The 21,256-nt window shown below is 42.2% G+C and overlaps 1 protein-coding gene across 10 annotated transcripts in view; it reads left to right on the top strand.

Annotated features, from left to right (window-relative positions):
- Ldlrad4 (low density lipoprotein receptor class A domain containing 4) overlaps positions 1-20,599 on the top strand; it is a 334,264-nt gene extending 313,665 nt beyond the window's left edge. For 8 of the 10 annotated variants that reach the window (XM_060377110.1, XM_060377112.1, XM_060377114.1 and 5 more), the window contains 2 exons: positions 5,383-5,436; positions 14,172-20,599. In XM_060377110.1, coding sequence (XP_060233093.1) covers positions 5,383-5,436; positions 14,172-14,696 — 579 coding nt within the window. In that variant the 3' untranslated portion in view covers positions 14,697-20,599. The remainder of the gene's footprint in view (positions 1-5,382; positions 5,437-14,171) is intronic. The other 2 variants (XM_060377116.1, XM_021658844.2) reach the window with 1 other exon arrangement.
- The last annotated feature ends 657 nt before the right edge of the window (positions 20,600-21,256 follow it).

The raw sequence follows: 21,256 nt of genomic DNA, 5'->3' as shown, positions 1-21,256 counted from the left end.
TCTATTAACATAGCATTTGTTGGAAGCTCTAGCCAAAACAGTTGACCAGGAGAAACAAAAGATATTTGTCTTAGTTAGGGTTTTTATTGCTATATGGAAACATTATAACCAAAAATGATTTGGGGAGGAAAGATTTTTATTTTGTTTTAATTTTTGCACCTATATATCATAGTTCATCTCTTATAAAGTCAAGGCTAGAATTCAAGCAAGGCAGGAACCTGGAGGAAGGAGCTGATGCAGAGGCTATGGATGAAGCTGTTTACTGGCTTGTTTCTCATGGCTTGATGAACCTGTTATAGCATCTCATAGCACCAGGGATGGCTCCACCCACGACGGGCTGGCCCCTCCCACAACAGTCACTAATTATAAAATGCCTTACAGGCTTGCCTACAGCTTGCTCTTTTGGAGGCATTATTTTTCAGTTGAGGTTCCCTTCTCTCAGATGACTCTAGCTTGCGTCAAGTTGACATAATATTAGTTAGCACAACTTCCTAATGGGAAAGGATGAAGAAAGATTACCTGTAACCAGACGACATGATCTTCTATGTAGAAAACCCTGGGAAGCCTACCAAAACAAAGAGAAACATGTTATAACTTAGTGAAATTCAGAAGTAGCAGTATACAAAATCAGTGCTCGGAAACCAGTGACATGTCTTTAAACTAACAATAGTCTGATCTTACAGGGAATGTTAGAAGCATTTCCATTTACAATAGAATTAAAAATAGTTCAGAGTAAAATTAACAGACTAAAGACTTATTATTTAGTAAAATTGTCTATAACCAAGTCAATTCATGGTGCTTTTAAATGCTGCTGAAAATTTAAAGATGACACAAAGGAATGGGAAGACACTATACATTAATAAAATACTGATATCTTAATATTTTTGAAAGTCTTTAGTAGTCAGTTATTTATAGTTCAGTGATGCTTTGAAAAAAAATCATCCAGCAACTGGAATAGCCAAAATGACTTTAAAGGAGAACAACAAATTCAGTAGGTAGTCTCCTAGTTCTTGATCTCAAAAATCAATACAAAGCCAACAGTAATTAAAGCAGTGTGATATTGGCTTTAGGATGGTGATCTGTGCATCAATTGCATAGAGTAGGCAGTTCTGAAATAAAACTCTGTAAAGATGGCCAAAAGATTGCCAACAGGGATACCAAAAGCTCTCTGTTAGAAAAGAACAGACTTTGAAACAATATTGGGGGCTAGATCTCCACATGCAAAAGAATAATAATAAACTCTAGAATAACAGCACATCTAAAAATTAAAATGGCTCTTCAAAAAATGTAAATGCAAGAGCTAAAACTATAAAATTCTTGGTTTGGCTGCTGTAAAACATCACCATGAATCAATTGTGTTTTGTATAGTTGATACTCATTTATCTCCATCCTGGATACTGGCAGTTGGAGTTTGTGGTACTATGAAACACCAGGCCAGGGTCCAGTTCCAAGTGTGACCTGCTTCTGGGATGGTGGGTAACTTCTTGTACATCTTACATGGGGTAGGAGAGGGTTGTAGCTCTCCGGCCTCTTCTTATTAGAGAACTGGTTGTGTTCTCAATGACTATCCTCATGACTGCACTTTCCCAGCCCCCTTCAACTGCCATCACACCAGGAACATTTCTTACCTTCTCAGAGACCACCCAAAATGTGTCAAATGGGGGAAAAAAGTCTTTGTGCTCCAGTTCCACAAGTTACATATCTTTATTTTTTTATAATAAAGACACAGATTTGGAAGATCAGATAATCTTTTTCTCTGATGCTGATGTTTTTTTTGTGCCAAACAGATGGGATTTGTAGGCAGTTCTCTGTTCAGAGATGAGTTAGAAGGAAGAAAATAGGAAATCAGTTTCTCAACTATAAAGGAAGAAAGTAAATGTGTGTCTTTAAGCCTGCAAAAATTTAAACTACCTTGTGTTCCTTTTCCATGGACAAGTGAATAAAACATCCAAACTCCCAGGGTGGTCTAATGCTCCAGTCTTCATTCTGTGCTCCCTGAGGCCGCTCATGGGGACAAATTCATGAGGGCTGAGCTAAAGCGCTAGACCCCTGGTTCTCAACCTGTGGGTTGTGACCCCTTTTGGGGTCACATATCAGACATTTTACATATCAGATATTTACATTATGATTCATAACAGCAGCAATGTTACAGCTATGAAGTAGCAATGAAATAATTTCATAGTTGGGTTCACCACAACATGAGGAACGATATTAAAGTATGTTAGCATTAGGAAGATGCTAGACCAATTCAAAGTGTGCTTAACATAGAAGGCAACACCCATATACATGTGTTTGGCTACTCTATGGGGTTCTTTTTCCTAACTCCCTGCACCACCCCTGTACCTTCCAACCTCCCAACACTAGGTAGGAGAGAAAAAGGTTAGAGGAGAAAGGCAACATTGACATAGTTAGACTACCTGCTGATTCGGGGTATTGAGTTCCTAGGGTTGAGTTTGATCTTCATCATCAGGATATCTCTAATCAGCAAACAGCAACCAGAAAAAGCAGCAGGAGCAGACAGGGGAGAGAGCAGCAACTACCTCAGCCCCCCTCCAGGCTCTCACACTTATACACTGATGCACACATACATATAGTTTATTATATGTAAATGATAGGTTATTGCATATAAACTATATAATTTATATATTTAGAGCAGGTATTAGTTATTTTTCTGTTGCTTTAATAAAATACCACGACCAAAAGTAACTTAAGGAAGATAATTTTTAGTTTATGGTTCCAGATGGAGAGTCCACGGTGCTGGGGAAGGCATGGCATGGTGTCAAGAGCAGGAAACTGATAGTTCACATTTCATCTTCACACAGGAAGCAGAAGGAAAGAACAGGAAGTCGAGTGAGGCTATAGACTCTCAAAGTCTACCTTTAGTGACTGACGTACTTTCTCCAGCAAGGCTGCAGACTCTTAATGAGTCCATAGCCTTCCCAAACAGCCATGTGTTCAAATGCATGAGTCTATGAGGGACATTTTTCATTCAGACCGTATCACAGCTGTACAGAGGGTACAATCTGTCTCACACACAGGGTGTCATTGGTTTTTTTTATAGACACAGACTGAGGGGCATTGTTACAGGAAAGCCTCTCACTTAGCACGTTTATAACTGTCTAGGTTCTCCCTACACAGGGTTTTGCAGACCTGGAAGAGAAATGTTCTCCTTCTACTCTGATGATCAAAGATAAGGAACTGTCTGACTATATTATCTGAGAAGAAAACACAATATGTTTATTCGCAGTGATGATTTGATTGTAGGAAAAATTCAAGATTAAAAGAAAGCGTACCATCAGGCTAAAAGTTGGAAGGCTATTTGGAATCGGCTCTGCCCACTGTCTCCCCGGCATTGGGAGCATTGCATGGTGCAGACTGCACATTGAGCTTTGTGGTTATGGGAATCCTTCGCGGGCTGCCAATTAGCAGGCTGGGCTAATGCGTTAATATCAGGCTCCGAAGAGTGTAGGTAGGAATGCCTAAAGTGAGGAGAAGCCATTGAGTTCCCCGTGTTAGACAGGCCTTGTCTCCTGAGACACAAGAGGCCGTGGTTGAAGAGGGTAAGGTGAACAGAGAGAGGAAATGTCTAGACGAGCGGACTCAGCCTTTTGTCAGAATGCTACGAGGCTCCCACTGAGGTGCACAGGGTGCTAGCTCTGTGACTAATCCCAGTGCAGCGTTTCAAGGAGCGCCTGAAAGGCACGGCAGACCACATAAGCTGGGATGAATGAGAGACTGCCGGGAGCTCCTGCAAGCACTTTTGTCAGACCTGTCAATTTTCAAGGAAATGTAGCCAGTAGCAATAATCATTGCTGCGGAGACGATGTGAACCCTCATTTCCTGGGTTCTTGGTGGGCAATGGAAGGGATGAGTGATGACAGTGACCGGTGGCAGGATGGCTAGAGAATCTCAGAAACACCGATGGACTCACTTTCTGGAATCTGGTGGTAGTCGCCAGTTGGTCAGTGAGCAGGAGCTTGAGGGGTGATGCCACCACTTTGCCGTCCTGGGGAGGAGATCACACCATTTAAGTTTGGTCTTTCCCCTGTTGACAGGTACAGGCTGGAATGGTTCATTACATAATTTTATAGTCAGAACCTTATGCCCACATTTCCTCTGAACAGCTGGGTCTGCTGGTATTTTTGCTACCGAGTCTGAGATATCCTGCGAGAATCTTAGGAGCCGCTTGTATGTATTGAACAAAACAATGTTTAGCAATGAAGTGAGTATTTCTGTTAGAACACCAGCCACGGGAAAGAACAGTATGGGTTTGCATCTGAGGGTCCGGATGTTTCACTGTGGGTATTTTTACTTAGGACTCTGCAGTTTGGGGAAACTCAGTAACCTCCAGAGGCCAAATATACATGTTCCTCAGAAGTCCAAAAACACAGGTGTCTCCTCCCCCAACAGATCTTACTCTGACCATAACAATGCTAATGGACCAGAGGATCCTTGCAAATAGCCAATAATTTGAACTCAAAAGGCATACCACCGTGGAGTGGTCTGTAGACATGGTGTAAGGAAGTAGCTGCCCTAGTAATGCAGTTATTTGCTTGTCATCTTGATAGTCTAGCCAAACAGTTTTTTTTTAAACATTTCAATTATCTATGTTTGCATGTTTATATCTATGCCTAATGTATGCAAGTTTGTTTGGGTGCCGTGGTGCATGTCTGGAGGACAGGGAATAAGTCTGAGGAGTCACATCTCTCCTACCACCATTTAGATTCTGGGAATCAGACTCAGGTCCTCAATCTAGGCATTGAATGCTTTGCTACCTTGCTGGCCCTTCCCTAACATTCCTTGAAAAGACAGCTCCTGGTTGTGACTATTAGTCTGAAGAATAAACTCAGTAGAAGACCTTGGAAGGTTATCCAGGCTTTGGAAAGTGCAGTTCATGTTGAGAGCTGACCTGCGTGTTGGTAGTGTCTCTGAGGGAGACCTAGCTTTCAGGCTGGGTGGTGATGGGGGTGGCGTGGCACTTGCTCTCTACAGGCCATGATGATGCAGTCTTGTGGGGAGGCCTCTCAGAGCCTGTCTAGCCCTGGGACTATCCAAGTGTAGGCACCAACTATGTATTGTTTGATGGTCATTCGAAGCACCTGGTTACATAGATGAACCAGTATTTGACTTCAAATCCGTTATGTTCAGGATCTAAGCTTTCAAATGTTTCTGTTGGTTCACAACCAGCCACTTAGGTGTGAGGCACGCGAAGGGATCAGCTCTTTCCTGTCCCATGTCTTAGACAATCAGCCATTGTCCAAAGAGCAAAGTGATTCTGATTTCAAAAATTTGGGTTTGAAGTTTTGGGAACACTGATGCTATTCTATAAAACAAATGATTTTCTTATCTCTTGTTCCTCACTTCTCTCCTCCCCACCTTCAGGAAGGGTCCCTGTGGCCTTCTGACAGCTCCATGCACCGGCCAGGGCCTTCAGAGGTAAGGTGGAGGCTGGGGGGAAAGTCATGGCCACAACCTTGGATTTGAAATCAACTTTGGCGTATATATACATGCCAGCCTACATATGCAGACACACACATGCATGCAACATTTGTTTTCTAGAAGACAAGTGGGATAAAGGGAAGAAATTTACTTATGTAATTAACTTTTACATAAGCCTTAGAAGTAATTAGCTTAATTATGCCATTTACATAAAAATATGTCACACTTTGTTGACATTTGGTTTCCTCCCCAGTGTCTTCCCCCTATCTTCTGTTCCTCTCCTCACTGACTGGTTTCCTTCTTTCCCTCAGTAGCCTCTTCCAGTTCTTATCACATGTGTTCTACAGCCTCTATTTCACTTCTGTTAAGAACTTTTTTACCCTTCATATTCCTGTTCTAGCTTCATAATACACAGAAAGGCTGACTCTCTCTCTTTCTCTCTCCCGCTCTCTCATTTTAGACTAGGTTCTGAATATAAGAAAAAATAGTATTTCTGAGTTTGTTTTGTTTTACCTAACAATGATTTCGGTTCCATCCATTTTCCTGCAAATGTCAGGATTTCATCTTTCTTTATGGTTTCACAAAACCCCACGATGTTCAACATTTTCTTTATCCATTCTTCTGCTGAGGGATATCTAGGTTAGTTCCATTCCCTGGCTGTTGTGAGTAAGATAATAATAAATATTGATGTGCAGGTATATTTTTAGAGTACTTGGTACATATTTATAAGTCTGGTATAGCTGGGAAATTTGACAGTTGTAGCTCATCTTTGCTACTTTGTGGGTTCTTCTTTTTCCCACCCTTTGTCCCTCTTGTTTCTTAGGCTCCTCTATTTCCAACCCACAATTTTCTGATTGCTCAGCCATTCTTTCAACTTTTTTTGAAACAGAATATATGAAGAAGAAAAAGATAAAACAGAAAATCCCCTCTGGGAGCAAAGTGAGTTATATCCCAGTAGTAGCAGCCACAATAATTTTTTACTGATGTCTTGAAAGAAAAATATTAAATATTCATTTATTTGTTCCTTGATGTTTTTTCTACGACATTTGAAATAAAATTTCCCATTTTTATCTTTAACTTTTGTGCCCCACATTGAAGCATCTCTTGTAGTTTGTCTTTTGCTACTTTATAGGTTCTTCTTTTTCCCTCCCTTTATCTCTCTCTGGTTTCACCCCGTATCACTAGATAGGAGAGAAAGAAAAAGAGCGGGGGGAGAGAGATCTTTGAATCTAATTTCTTTTTTCTTGTTTCTTCTTTGCCTGTAGCTGGTCCTTGCTACTCGTGGTTCTTCTTTCCCTCACCCTTTACTCCCCCAGTTTATTGCTCAGGCTTCCCTTGAACTCATTATCCTCCTGCCTCCACTTTATTCAGTGAATCCTACTAGCGTTCACTACCACAAACAGCCTGTCCTTTGAAACTGTAAAGAGACAAATAATATTGAGTACTCAGTGCCAGACACTTCTGGGTGTGTAACATTAGCAAACCAAACAGACAGAAATCTTTGAGTTGCTGGGTTCACCTATTCCAGAGACTGATGAAGCAGGTAGATCACAAGTTAAAGGGCAGCCTGGTCTACAAACTAGGGTGATAAAGGGTAGGAAAAGAAGAACACACAAAGAACACACAAAAACAAGGTACAGATAGTTCACTTTTTTCCCAATACCCACTTTAACAAGGCCTTAATCCAGTCGTAAAGTAGTTGGCGACCCACGTAACATCCATGTCACTGCTGTACCCTAGGCATATCTTGCCAGACCACTTGCTATTGTAGCTCTCTGGGTTCACAGGTTAGTAAGATGGCATCTCAGAAACCAATTTGCATTTTCCTGATGGTTAAGGATGTTGAACATTTTTTTAAAAAATGCTTCTTGGCTATTTGTTTTTTGCTTTTCTGGTTTTTGTTTTGTTTTGGTTTTGGTTCTGGTTTTTTGAGACACAGTTTTTCTGTGTAGCCTTGGCTGTCCTGGACTTGCTTTGTAGACCAGGCTGGCCTCAGACTCACAGAGATCCACCTGCCTCTGCCTCCCTGAGTGCTGGAACTATAGGCCTTCACCACTGTGCCCAGCTTGGTGTTTTGTTTTTTTGTTTTGTTTTGTTTTTGTTTTTATTGTTTGTTTTTTCCAACTATTTAATTCCGTATCCTAGCTTTTAATTGGGCTGTTTTTTTTCCAACACTGTCAGACATATAGCTGATAAAGATTTTCTTCTCATTCTGTAGATTCTTCTTTACTCAAATGATGGTATCCTTTACTGTCCAGCTTTTTTAGTTTCATTTGTCAATTGTTGCCTTCAATGTCTATACTACTGAAGTCTTGTCAGAAAATTCTTTCCTGTACCTATAATTTGAAACATATTATCTTCTTTGTTGAGATACTTGGTCCATTTGGAATTGACACTTGTGCAGGATGGATGACAAGGGTTTACTTTCATCCTTCTACAGGTAGCTGTTTAGTTTTATCAGCACCATTTGTTGGAGCTACTGCCTTTTCTACAATGTATACATGTTGGCCTCTTTGTCAAAAGTTAGCTTGCTGTGGGAGTGTGGGCTTAATTTAGGTCTTCAGTCTAATTCATTGATCTATGTATCTGTTTTTATGCCAGTACGATGTTGTTTTAATTACTATAGCTTTTTAGTATACCTTGAAATCTGGGATATGATACCTCCAGCAGTTCTTTTGTTGTTCAGGATTGTTTTAGCTTTTCTCATTTTCAAGCACAAATATTTTCTTTTCAACTTGATCATTCTTTTGTCAAGGCTTTCCCATGGAGTTTTTTATTTGGCTTATTGAATTTTTATTTTACATTTTCATTTGAACCTTCAGAAATGTTTTTTACTAAATTATATTTTCATATCTTGAATTTTTTTATTTGTGTTAGTCAACTGTGTTTTGTGGTCTTTATTCTGGCATTTATGCATATCCTCTTTGAGACAGTCCTGAACTGTTTGTAATTATTATTTTGAAATCACTAAGTTGCTTTTCTGAGGCAACATAACTATGGGAATACTGGTTTTTGGAGGAGTCCTACTCTCTTGTGTATTTCAGGTATTAACATTTTGCAATGGGACCCGTGGACCTAAAGTTACATCATTGTTTTTTGTTTGTTTGGCTTTTGTGTTTGTTGTTGTTGTCTGTTTGTTGGCTGGTATAGATATCTGACCTAGCTTTGTTGAGTAGATAATTGGATCTGTGTTTTCTATTATTCCAGATTATGAATTGTCAGATTATGAATCAGCTGAATGGTGTTTAGAGTGCAGTCTTATAGGCAATGGGTGTTGATGTGTGAATTGGGTCCCAGACCTTGTGCTTTTTGAGGATAAGAGCTAACCTTCCATAGAGTTAAAATGTTCTTACTGCAAGTTCCCGGAAATCTGTGGAAAGCTCACTCGGTTCTGTAGGTGGTTCAAGGTACGAGTTGGAGTTGTGGTAGTAGGTGGTCCTACTCTAGAATGGGGCATGTAAGACTTGAGGTCCTCGAGGTAGTGGGAGTGGAGCTGCATCAGATGTGGGGATGCCTCCCAGGGGGATGTGCTCAGAACGCATGCTCCTCAGTCAACAAAGGTGGAGTCGGGGCTCAGGTAGGCTCCTCTACCTGAGGTGTTCAGTAAATCAATTCTCAGGTGATGTGGTGGTGGGAGTACGGTCCCTACCTAGGGCATTAAAATGCTATTTTAATTTGTATTTCCATGATGGCTAAGGAGGTTGAATACTTTCTCAAGTATTTATTCTAGCTCTTCTTTTGAGAAGCATCCATTCAATAGTTCACTTATTGATGGAATGGCTTTCTTGATGTTTAATTTTTTAAATTCTTCATATAGTCTAAATAGTCCCTATCTGATGGGAAGTTGGCAAACATTTTTTTCCCATTCTGTAGTCTCTTTATTCTGGAAGCTATTTCCTCTGCTAAGCAGAAGTTTTAATTTCATGCAGTCCTTGAAAAGTTTTTTTTTTCTTATTAATTTTTAGGATTAGTCCCTGTGTTGATGGCATTCTTTTAGAAAGCTTTTGCTTATGCCTCCATCTATTTCCAAGCATTTTACCTATGTTTTACGTTAGCAATTTCAAATTTCATGTCTTTGGTCCATATTCAGTTGCTTGATGTATAGTGTGAGAGGTGGGGATCTTGTCTCCTGCTATGATATGTGGGAATCCAGTTTTCCCAGCATAGTTTGTTAAACAGAATTTTTTTTTAAAATCTTCAATAAATGTTTTTTATGTCTTTGTCAAAAATTAGGTAGCTGTAGATATTTGAGTTTATTCCTAGGTCCCCTAGGAATTATTTTTCAAGGACTTGGAGGTACATCACTAGGTTATTTTAGTTCCTTTCTTTTTAATGAAAACACTCATAGCTATGGCATTTCTTCCTAGAGCTGCCTCTGTTGTATTTCAGATATAAAAGTTAAGGCGAGCTTTAATTTTCAAGTTATTTTAGGAGTTTTTAAATTGTCTTCTTGATTTTTTTTTTTAAATGTCACACTGGTTACTTGAGTGTTGTTTAGGGCTGGGTATATGGCCCTGTTGGTAGAGGGCTTGCCTAGCCTGCACAAAGCTCTGGGTTTGGTTCCCAGCAGGGCATAATCCAGATGTTGCAGTAGCACTGAGAGGCAGAGTGGGAGGAAGGTTAGATTTGCAAGGCTGCATGGAGAACTTGACGCTTCATCGTCAGCCTAAAAAGGGAGGGAGGAAGAAATGGGGTGGGGGATAGAAGGAAGAGAAAAGGGAGGGGGAGATTTCCATGTATTTGCGTGGTTTTTTAAATTTGTTTTTTGCTATTACTTTCTATTTTCATTGCATTATGATCTAATAAGAAATAAATTATTTCAATCTCTTAGTATTTGTAAGCTATAATGTAATCTATTGAGAGCGGGTTTCATGGACTCCTGAGAACGGTGTGTATTCTGTATCTGTTGCAAGGTCTATTCTGTATTATCTGTTGACTCCATTTGATTTGTGTTATGTTCTAAGATTTCTTTGTTGATTTTCAGTTTAGATGCACCAGCTAGAGATGAAAGTGGTGTGTTGAGATCATCCAGCATTGTATCATGACCTAGTACTCCTTTGTTTTATGAAATAGGAGTTCCCATACTTGGTACATATATGCTTATAATTGTTATATCTTTTTAATTGATTATTCCGTTTTAAGATTATGACTTTAACCACTCTAATTTTGGTTTGAAGTCTGCTTTATCAGCTATCAGAATAGCTACACCAGCTTTTGATTTCCACTTGCATGGCAAATTGACTTCAGCTCTTTGAAACCTGTAGGTGCCTTTACCAGCCAGGTATGTTATGTTTTTAAATCTACTCATCCAGTCTGTGCCTCTTGATTAGATTAGTTGAAGCTATTTTCATTTAAGATTATTACTACTAATTTCTAGTTGTTAGTTGTTATTCTAGCTGGTTATTGTTGGCTCCCATGAAGTTCTTTCCTGTGTTTTCTTCCTCCTTTGTGTATTACATTCCTTTAAGTTTCCTTTGTAGTTTTGGCTAAAAGATCAGAACTACTTAAATTTATGCTTGTTTCAAAATGTACTTATTTGTCTGGTAATCTTAAAACATAGCTCTTCTGGATATATCAACTAGCAATTCTTTACTTTCAGGGCTTGAAAAATCCTTTCCCTGCTCTCTTGGCTTTGTAGGGTTGTTATAGGGTCTGGTGTTAATCTAGTGTACCTACCTTTGTAGGTAAATTTGTAGTTTTTCATTATAACTTTTAATATAGTTTCTTTGCTTTGCATTTTTGCTGTCTTGACTATAAAATGTCCTGGGGTTCTTCTCTGGTCATGTCTGTTTTGTGTTCTCAATGGCTGTGATGTTTGAGTGTCTGTCTCTTTCTCTAGGTCTGAGATAATTTCTGTTTCTTTGGATACTCTATGCCTTTAGTGTTCATCTCAATTCTTTTTTTTTTTTTTTCCCTATCTGGGAGATTCTTGATTTTTGTCATAGATTTTTTAGCCATTGTCATTCATGTTCATTTTTTTCTTTTATTTGTGTTTGAATGTAGTATATTGTCAACCTTAACCTGATATCTCTCTTTTGCTTGTGTGAGTTTATTGGTGAAGGTTTCTACTGTGTTTTTTATTTAATTCCTTGGATTTTGCACTTTCATAATTTATGGTATTTTTTTTCTCCACAAATTTCAGCTTCTTTGCTGAAGTTTTCTTCTATGTGATTGATTTTCTTGCCTACTTTGTTGACTTTTACTTATATGTTTCTAAATTTGCTTTCCAGGTTCTAAAATGAATTCATCTTGTTTGCATTCTCTTTTCCCAGAATAATGATTAAAAATCCTCATCCAGCATTTTACATATACTATATTCTTGAATTTAGCAGTTGATGAGTTATATTCTTCTGTGGAATTATGCTGCATTGCTGTTTCGTGTTTGTTGTGTTTCTTTGTTGCAATGCTCACATCTGCTAGTTTAGATATCATTTCCCCTGTGGGAGTATTGTCTTTATCAAACAACCTATTCTTGAGATCTCAGTCCCAAGCACCATTGGGAAAACAACCCCAAAAGATAAAAACAAACAAACAAAACTGTTGTAATAGGAGAGCAGTAACAACATGCCATACTTGATTTGGAAATATGCTTAATATCAATGATAGCTCACTAATATATCACCAAGAAGACTATATATAAGCTGGTTTGGTGGTGCATACCTTTAATCCTAGCACTTGGGAAGGCAGAGGCAAGCAGATCTCTGTGAGTTTCAGGCCAGCCTAGTAAACATAATGAGTTTCAGGACAGCCAGAGTGATGAAAATATTCCCTGATTCAAAAAAGACCACACACACACACACACACACACACACAACCATGAAGCTGAAACTAGCAAAACTATGGTATAAGTGTACTATAGGTTTAAAATTTGTATAAGTGTAGAAACAGTAAGTGAATGAGGCAGAGGAAGGAGAGAGGGAGAAGGTAGAAACGGGAAGAAAGATAAAATAAATGAGCAAAACTATGAGAGTTGAGAAAAATGTTGTTGAAGGGAGGAATAAAGGGAAAGAGATGAGAAGGAGAAAAATAAAGATTTCTCAGGAATATATAAGTTCAAAACCAATTCAGATAAATGCAAGGGGAGAGAAGCGAAACAAAACACAACAGAAAGTTAAAGCCTTTAGCAGTGGCTCTCAGCCTTCCTAAAGCTGCAGACCGAGGTTGGCCCAGGTGGAGACCCTGTCTTTTTACATTCAAGATCTGTCCATCGACCTGCAGCATTTAGTGTCGAGTCCATCCTTGGCACTTAGAGTTTTCTCTCTAGCGGTGAAGGGCAGGTGGGTGTCTCCAGCATTTTCTCGCTTTACTGGCCTCATGTTCAGAACTACTGAATTCCAATGTTGTTATCAACCCAAGACACTTGTTTCAGGCCGTGCAGGGTGAGACGGTCTCTTTCTAGATACATCCTGGCATGAACCCAACCTCATGTTGCCACCCCGCTTTGGCCTGTCAGTGTCTGTCCATCCTACCGTCCACAGCTGCTTCTGTCTTTCCTCAGCCAGGGTCTATGCTGGCTGACCTGTAGCTGTTCCCTGGTCTTGCTTGCCTGGGGTCGCTCTGTTTTTAACAATAGGTCCTGTCTCAGGGTGGTGGCAGTACTGCTGCCCTCTGAGTCCTAAAGTGTGACAGAATGGGATTTTTCTCCGCTGATGATCTGACCACTTGAGAAGTCACTAGCTAGCTCGTCAAAACCTGTGACTGGCTCTGAGGCTTTTGAGGGCCGAGGGCTCATCTGGAGGGTAGGACTGCCAGCCTTTCCTCTGGCGTACCTTTTGGAAATAATGTCTCTTCTCTCCCCTGCCAATCAGGGAACCGAGTGGCCAAGCCTGTGTTCGGCTCGCTTTTCTGTGCTGCTTCCCCCTCCTCTTTTGATGTCTTTTTGTGGGTTTCTGAAGTGTTTTCTGTCTTTGGAATGATGTCTATTTTCTGTTGCTCTGGCTTTCTCTTTCACCAGCTCACAGGAGGGCAGCCTGTACTCTACCATCTTAAAAAAGACTCCCAAGAAATGAGTTTTGAAGACATATATGCTCTGAGTTCATTTTTTTGGGAAAAAAAAATCTACCATCGTATTTACTTTGGAATGTAAATTTTTCATATTAATAACTAAAAATAACTGCAGTAAGCTTACATCGAAATAACTGTGTAAATCTAGAAATCCAGAAGAAAGATCACTTTTCCGATTTATTTATTTATTTATTTACAAATGTAGTTAACCTCAGAGACCCCTTCTTCCTTTGCTCAGTCATGGATTCTAGAGCTGTCAGGTACTGAGGAAGCTAAGCAGCTTGCTTTGCCTTGTCTTACATCTTATGGGTTAAGTCACTGAGGCTTGTGGATGAGGCTCACCGGAGACCTTACGTAGAGGACCGCACCATGCTCCTGGCCTCATCCTTGTTCCTCGCCACTCCTCGACGTCCCCTTTGACCCTTGTCACCTGTCCAGATAACTCCGTTACATCCAAGTCTTCAGTGAGCTACCATTCCCCACGGAAGTTTAGCCTTCCTGGATACACTAATCCGGGTTAGGCCTAACTCCGCCCCCTTCTTTAAAAAAACAAAACGAAACCAAAAACCGATTCTGGATAAATTCTTCCCTGTTTTCATGAGAAATGGTGTGAGAGGGGGTGTGAAAACTGGTGCGAACACAGTATGCGGGAGCATCCCGGGGTCGTCCCCGTTGTTGGTCACGGCTGTACTGAGAATGTCCTCAGGCCTCTGCTCTTGTCCTTCCAGATCATGTGTGCCCCTCGGGGCAGGGAGAGGTTCACCACCCCAGCCTTCATCCAGCGGGATCCCTTCAGTCGTTTCCAGCCCACCTACCCGTACGTTCAGCACGAGATCGACTTGCCTCCCACCATCTCCCTGTCGGACGGGGAGGAGCCGCCTCCTTACCAGGGACCCTGCACTCTACAGCTCCGGGACCCAGAGCAGCAGATGGAACTCAACAGAGAGTCCGTGAGGGCCCCACCCAACCGAACCGTGTTTGACAGTGACTTGATAGACGTTTCTATGTACAACGGGGGACCATGCCCACCCAGCAGCCACTCTGGCGTCAGTGCAGCTACCTGTAGCAGTAACGGGAGGATGGAGGGGCCGCCCCCGACCTACAGCGAGGTGATGGGCCACTACCCAGGCACCTCCTTCTTCCAGCACAGCACACACAGGGGCGGCAGCAGACCGCCTTTTCAGCAGAACAACTCAGAGGGCACAGTAGTACCCGTCAAAGGCAAAGACAGGAAGCCTGGGGACCTGGTCTGATCGCCTCCACAGTGCACTTTTCAAGGAGAGAGAAACCTCGGCAGGGAGAGAGAGGCCTGCAGGCTGGCCCTGCCTCAGTGGCTGTCCGGCTTTACGTGGTCCAGCTGAGTAAAACCAAATGTGCAAACGCGGTCTTCGTTTCTGATTCCTTTCATGGGAATTGCATGCAAACAAGACTGAAACCATTCAAACTTCCATCAGGTCTGACCACAAACAGTGTTCATCTTGGGGCAGGGGTGGAGTCAGGGCTAGAGATGGCATGAGCTTGGCAGAGGGCATGCAGAGAGAACCGAGAAGGCTGCTTTGAAGACATCATGAAAGTAAGACCCACAGAGGTATTTTTGACATATTTAATTCCAAAAGGAGACTGCAGATACACGAGGCCAGAACGGCCTGTTTTATAATTAACTGAATACAGAAGGAAGAAGTATTATATATTATCATGGGGAAGAATCAGCCAGTTTGCTTTTTCTCCAAAGGTTGTGACACTTTTATTTTGTTTTAAAAATATGAGTCAAAACTCCTGTTTTGTGTGCCAAGGTATAAAGTTGGAGAAGTCAGACGAGTGAGAGGAACTAATTTGTGTTGTGGTATGTTTTAAGAGTTGCACTATCAATGACGTTTAAAATATGGATGAGGGAACTGTGTCATGTGAGGTTCTGTATGTTGTCTTGTTGCCTATGGATGGCTATTATGCCCAAGGAACACCTCGGAGTGTCCACGGGGTCACACAAGAAAGGCATTTGGGGATGTGCTCTGGTGTTTACCAAGTTGCATACATTTAAAGAGTGCTTATGTTGCAAGTTTGCAGCCAGAAGCGTACTACTGAGGTCTGCGGAGGGGCCGGTGAAGGGAAAACACCTGAGCTGCGAGTCGAGCGTCCTGCAGAGCTAGCCTTATTCCCAGCACCGTCAGCAAGTGTTTAGACTTTTTTCACTGTAGCATGAAGTATATTCAGATACATACCCTATTTTATGCAATAAATTGTTTAAAATGCAAGATGGTTATTTTGTGTACTGCTGAACTTTGTGGCACAGCTAGTCCCACTGCCCCTCCCCTTCCCTGGGCAGCTCTGTTGAGTTCTGCAAGGGTGCTCTGTTCGGCCTCTGGCACTGGCAGCTGCCTCCTCTTGGCTTCCTAAGTGCCATGCTGGTAATGGTCCCTCTTGGTTAATATGTCCCCGGGCCTGAGAGAGGAATACATCTGGCATAAGCTATTACCCATCACCAGTGTTGCATGTTAGAGAAATCCGGCCCAGACCTACCCAGACTCCTGGCACGAGCTTATTCTGCCTTAGCCAGTCTTTGTACTGTGGTCAGTTGGAGAACAGAAATGGTGGGCAGGGCTGTGACTCAGGACAAGGAAAGGCAGGCAGAGTTGCAGCTGGAAAATGGCTTCTTAGTATTTGAAGTCGGTTTACTATTTCTAATATTTCCAAACGTTCTTATGTAGAATAGAAAACAAACAAACAAACAAACAAAAACCAAACAAACCAAACAACGTTCTTCTACAGATGCAAGGGCTGGCTTTGTAAACCCTGTACCAAGAGGCCATCCATGGTGCCAGGCCTCTCTGCATGGAACAGAGCTAAAAGCAATGGAGATTCAGTGGCAGCTTTAACACCAATTCTGTGTGTGTGTGCGTACATGTGTGGTCTGTTTTCAGCAGTGATTACGTGAGGTAACAACCCTTAGCTGAGAACTAGAGGTTGTCCGATGCTCCCAGTCCTGTCTGACCCCAGGCTTCTCATTTCTGCTTGTCTCAGTAGGCAGGCCACTGGCTTGCTTTGAGACTTGAGATCTCCATAGGATGTATCCACAGGGATACTCACAGCCCAAAGGAGAGAGGATAGGCAGCAGTCGGCAGTTTTTGCTTAAACTCTGCTTAGAAGGATGTACCCTGGAGGGTGACTGGGAGTCAGGAGCTGCTTTTCTGCCTTGTCTGGTGACATTTAGTGGCCTCTCAGGCCATGGGCTAACTGGGCCAAAAGGTGACCTTTCCCACTTCCCTGAGGCCTCCTGAGAAGGTTCTGGCCCCTGGTGACCTGTGCTTTCAGACTGCTTGAAATGGCAGAGATCCAATGGCAGAGGAGAGGAGGAGGTGGTCTGTGTCCTCACTGGGTTCTCACTGGCAGGGACTGGCAGGACTGATTGCTAAGGTGAGGTTATTAGAAGGTGAGGTTATGGTTTTGTCATTCCAAATCCTAACTGGTTTTGGTGAAGCTGGTGATCCTACCCCTTTAGTTTCAGCTCTTCATGGCTTCTCAATCCTTGCTTTTATCCTTACTTTATCACCAGCTGTGGGGATGAACCGAGATCAGAGAACTGTAAATTCCTTCGGAAGTTGGCAAGCACACAGACATTTTGTAGATGCCAATAGTATTGACAAACCAATTAATTCAAGTAACTTTAATTTCCTTTCAAAAGAGAAGTTGCCTTCTTCTTACACACACAATGACTTTGAGGCTGGACTTCTTTTAGGAGTTAGCTTAAAAGCCAAAGCAAAGGTCATAAAAATGAATTTAGTCCATTTCTCTTGGCACAGGGAGAAGATTTAGGTAGCAGCCTTCAAGCTGACAGTCCATGCCACACTGTGTCCTGGCTCTAAGGTCTTAAGTAGCAATTGTGGGGCCTGCTGTCTTTCAAGAAGTGAAGCGCTTAGAACCCAAGTATTCGGTTTAGAACACAGTGAATCTAGGCAACTGACAGCAGGTTCTAATGATAGATTATTCCCATAGGGCAGTAAAGGTTTGCATTATTAGGAGCAGCAGCCATAGCAGGCTAGGAACACTTATGTGTTACCTCATATGAGACACAATCTGCAGATCCATCTACTGGAGATCTCTAGGAACAATGAAGGACTATTTAATACAGAGATGGTGAAGCCAACTACACATCCAGTTACAGTCACTGCTAAATCATGCCCCATGCCTCCTCCACCCAACACATACCTAAACTCACAAGACATCAAGAGGTGGCAGAGTGACTAGCACTTACAGATGTACTGTGACAATTACATTTTTCCTTTGTAACTTTTAGCTCAAACTCAAGAGCCAAGGCTGAGAAGTCAAACTGAGATGAATGCCTCTCACACAAACATGGGAACTGGGTTTAAAAAAGAGTATTTTTATGTGTGTGAAATTCTAAGTAGTTTTATTTGATCCTTATCTTTGTTTTATTGGGACCAAAAGGAAGTACTTTCAGAAAGCTGCTTTAATCTGAGAATCCATTCATGTGCCTGCCTTCCGCTCAGGTGTCAGTTTTACATCTCTTACCTGCTGTTCTTTTTAGAAAGACTCCTGGGGTAGCCCTACTAAGATGCCCTCAGACTGTGTCATTGAGGCAGCCCAGAGGGCCCATTGAGTTCTGCTGGCACTCCGATGGAGCTGGACATCCCTGGGCTCCACGACTTGGTCCAGAGACACAATGCACACACTGTAGCAGCGCTTCCAGTGTTTTGCTATTTCAGATGGTGACTCTGATGCGTGCTAAAAACTTGAGCAGCAGGAGCGAGGGGAACACACTGGGAAGGATGCTTTCTGTTATCTCTGCTCTTCTCCCGTTCAGTCACCCACTGTGACTTGCTTGCACCCTAAAATCACAAGCAGCTTCATGGCTTACTTAGACTGTACCCATTCCAACAGACCCCATTGTGTGGCTGCCTGGAGCTGTTTAGTCCTTGGAGAAACGGACAAATCACAATAGCATCCGCAGCCACAGTCTAAAGCCACAGTCCATTGGTTTTAGAAATAAAAATGTCAATTAACAGCTGGCTTTGCAAGCCGGAGGTAGCACAAGGCTGGTGTCACAGCACAGGGACATCTTGTTGAGCAAGGGACTTCTCTCCACATCCCATCTTTGTCCCTAGGTGTGCTGGACACAGTTTAGCATGAGAAGTTTAGCACTAGGCAGATGATGCGGTTGCACCCATCCCCTCGGTCCCTGGCTCTGCAAGCCCACCCCTCAGCAGCTGGGGTGCCTGTGTTCTGATGTCAGATGTCGGGCCCAGCCCCGGCGTGCAATGCTCACCTTTGTCGTGCCTCACTTGAAATGGTGCTTCAACTGTTTGCTTTTATTTGTAAGGTGCTGTATATACACTGAACATCTGCACATGCTCTACCCAATGGGTAGAACAAGAACTTAATACTGTAATATATTGTATAGATATCAATTTTAACAGAAATGGCATAGAACTTGTGAATGCCTATGTACTCCCATCTTTTGTAAGGAAACTTGCAAATGATTACATAACAGATAAAGTCTATGTAGTTTATTTTCCTATTAAATATCGTATTAACACCATGGAATGCAGTCTGAACAAGCAAGCAGCCGTTTATGACCAGCACATAAATAGGAATTGAGTCGTACCTTTGCTCTGAAAACACTTCCGTAATTTCTAAGATGTTGTTTTAATCCCTTTAGAGATAGTTAGACCAGTTTGGTTCTGTTTTAGTCAGGGGAGAAAGGTTGCTTTTTAGCTTGCTCTGTGTGCAGGCTCTCTCTCACTGCAGTATCAATGTCAGGCCTCAGTGGTGTGTGCAAACCTTTGCCGACACACATGGTGTGAGGAAAGTGAGTGACTATAGCAGAGGCCGTACAGCCTCGGGGCACTTCTGTTTGTGCCCATGTTTCTCGGTGCCTTGTCTTATAAACGGAAGCTATGAAGCCAATGAACTGTCAGGAATTCGCCGGGAGAGTGTGCCTGAGAAAACAGATCCACTGGGGATGATTAGGGTAGGAAAAATGGTTTGAGTGGCCATTAGAGCTGCCCATCAGCTAAGTACAGAATCTAAAGTCCATTCCTATTGTGTCCTGTGGTAGCCCTGACCCCTAAGGCTACATGTTAAGGTACATGTCAGTTCACACTTTTCTCTTCCAGCTGTTTTCAGTGTCCACTTGCGGTTTTGGCATTTTTCTTTAAGTTTTTTTCACTTAAGCAAAGAAGCCTTGGTGCCCATTAAACCACCATGGATACTAAGTGCCGTCCAAAAAGACAATTCATGGAATGATGCCCATGATCCAGCTGTGTCACCAGGTGACTGTTTGAGTAATTCCAGGCTTTTTCTTTGCTCTGTTAGGTACTCTGATTCTGAAAGCCAGAAGCAGAATTGCCGCTCAATCATAAAAACACACTTGAAGCTCTCGCTAATTGTGCTTAATGTGCAACTCTTTATGCTGACTCAGTTCTCCAACTCCTCTTAAAAGAGCTGAGCGAGGAGGACAGTGGGTACCTCCTAAGTCCCATCCAAGTCCAAGTTAGTGTCTCTGCCTACTACAGGGCACACCCTCAGGATCCCTGGGTCCAAGACACGAAGCACTGTCAGACAATCACTGTCAGAAAATGGGCACTCTAGCATCAGAATGTTCTGGACTCAGTAGTAAGATGTGTAACCAACCAGATTCCCTTCTATAGACCCAGCCCTGGCCGAGCATTCCACTCAACGATACTGGTTCTTGTCTGATATACTTGCCTTTCAATTTCAACTCATATCCTTGCTGAGTTTATAGCTGTTTAAAAATATATACAGCGGTATCCACGGTATTTCAGCTCATTGAACTTTTATTATAAAGCAATCTACTGAGAAGTACAACTGTATTTGAACCTTCAATCTTTGTGAGCTATGATAATCAGAATTCATAGAGCCCTTTTGTGTTTCAGCAACCACATGCTTGCTCTTTAACACAATCCCTGGTTATATATGGGAAGTGATTCACAACTGTCATGCACCTGCCCTTTCTGCCCAGGCAGCGATGCGGTTTAGACCTCAGGTCTGTAATTGCAATACTTTTGATGAAAGATGTTGCACAAGTGCTGTTTGTTAGTTATGAAATCAGGTGTCCTGCGTGTTCTTAATGCCATGGTCAAATCATAGCACAAAATCATTAAAAAGCATCAGTGATAAATATCTGTTCCCTGAGGTTGTTTGTTCACTTTTCAGCTACGGCATACAAACAGAAACCTGACATGTGTGTGACCAGTCTCAGAAAAATACTTTATTTGTTGTGGTATGGGAGATGGAACTCAGTGAAGGGTTCTTCCTTGAGCTACACACCAACCAAACGATACTGGTGATCATCCCTTAGTTACCCACTTAAACATTTGTACAAGTGTGCTGGGGACACGTGTGCATGTGCCACAACTCGTGTGGTTGACAACCCACTAGAGTCAGTTCTCACCACGTAAGTTCCAAGAATGCATTTTTAAGTGTCAGGCTTGTCAGTGGATGCCTGCAGGCCCCATCGCGGTAGTCCGTTGCCGACTTTTTAAAAGGATTTCCTAGTGTTATAAACCTGGACAGATCATTCCACGGGATCCTCAGTTCTAATACAGGACATTCAGAACTGGGAACATCCCTGAGGGTATCTGACCCCACAGGGGCTTCGGAGTGCTGTCATGAGCAAGCCAAGTGTCAACAAACGCTTACCATTCCCTGACAGTGGAGGCCTTCAGAGGTTCTGCCACCCACGCCAACAGAGTATGTGATCTGTGCTCTGAGTAACAGTGTGTGTTCCAGATAAAACGTTTGTGCACAAACCCCACACAACCTACCACACAAGAAA

This window comes from Meriones unguiculatus, chromosome 2, assembly GCF_030254825.1.
Source record: "Meriones unguiculatus strain TT.TT164.6M chromosome 2, Bangor_MerUng_6.1, whole genome shotgun sequence".
Classification (NCBI taxonomy): domain Eukaryota; kingdom Metazoa; phylum Chordata; class Mammalia; order Rodentia; family Muridae; genus Meriones; species Meriones unguiculatus.
This window is presented reverse-complemented; position numbering and strand designations above follow the sequence as displayed.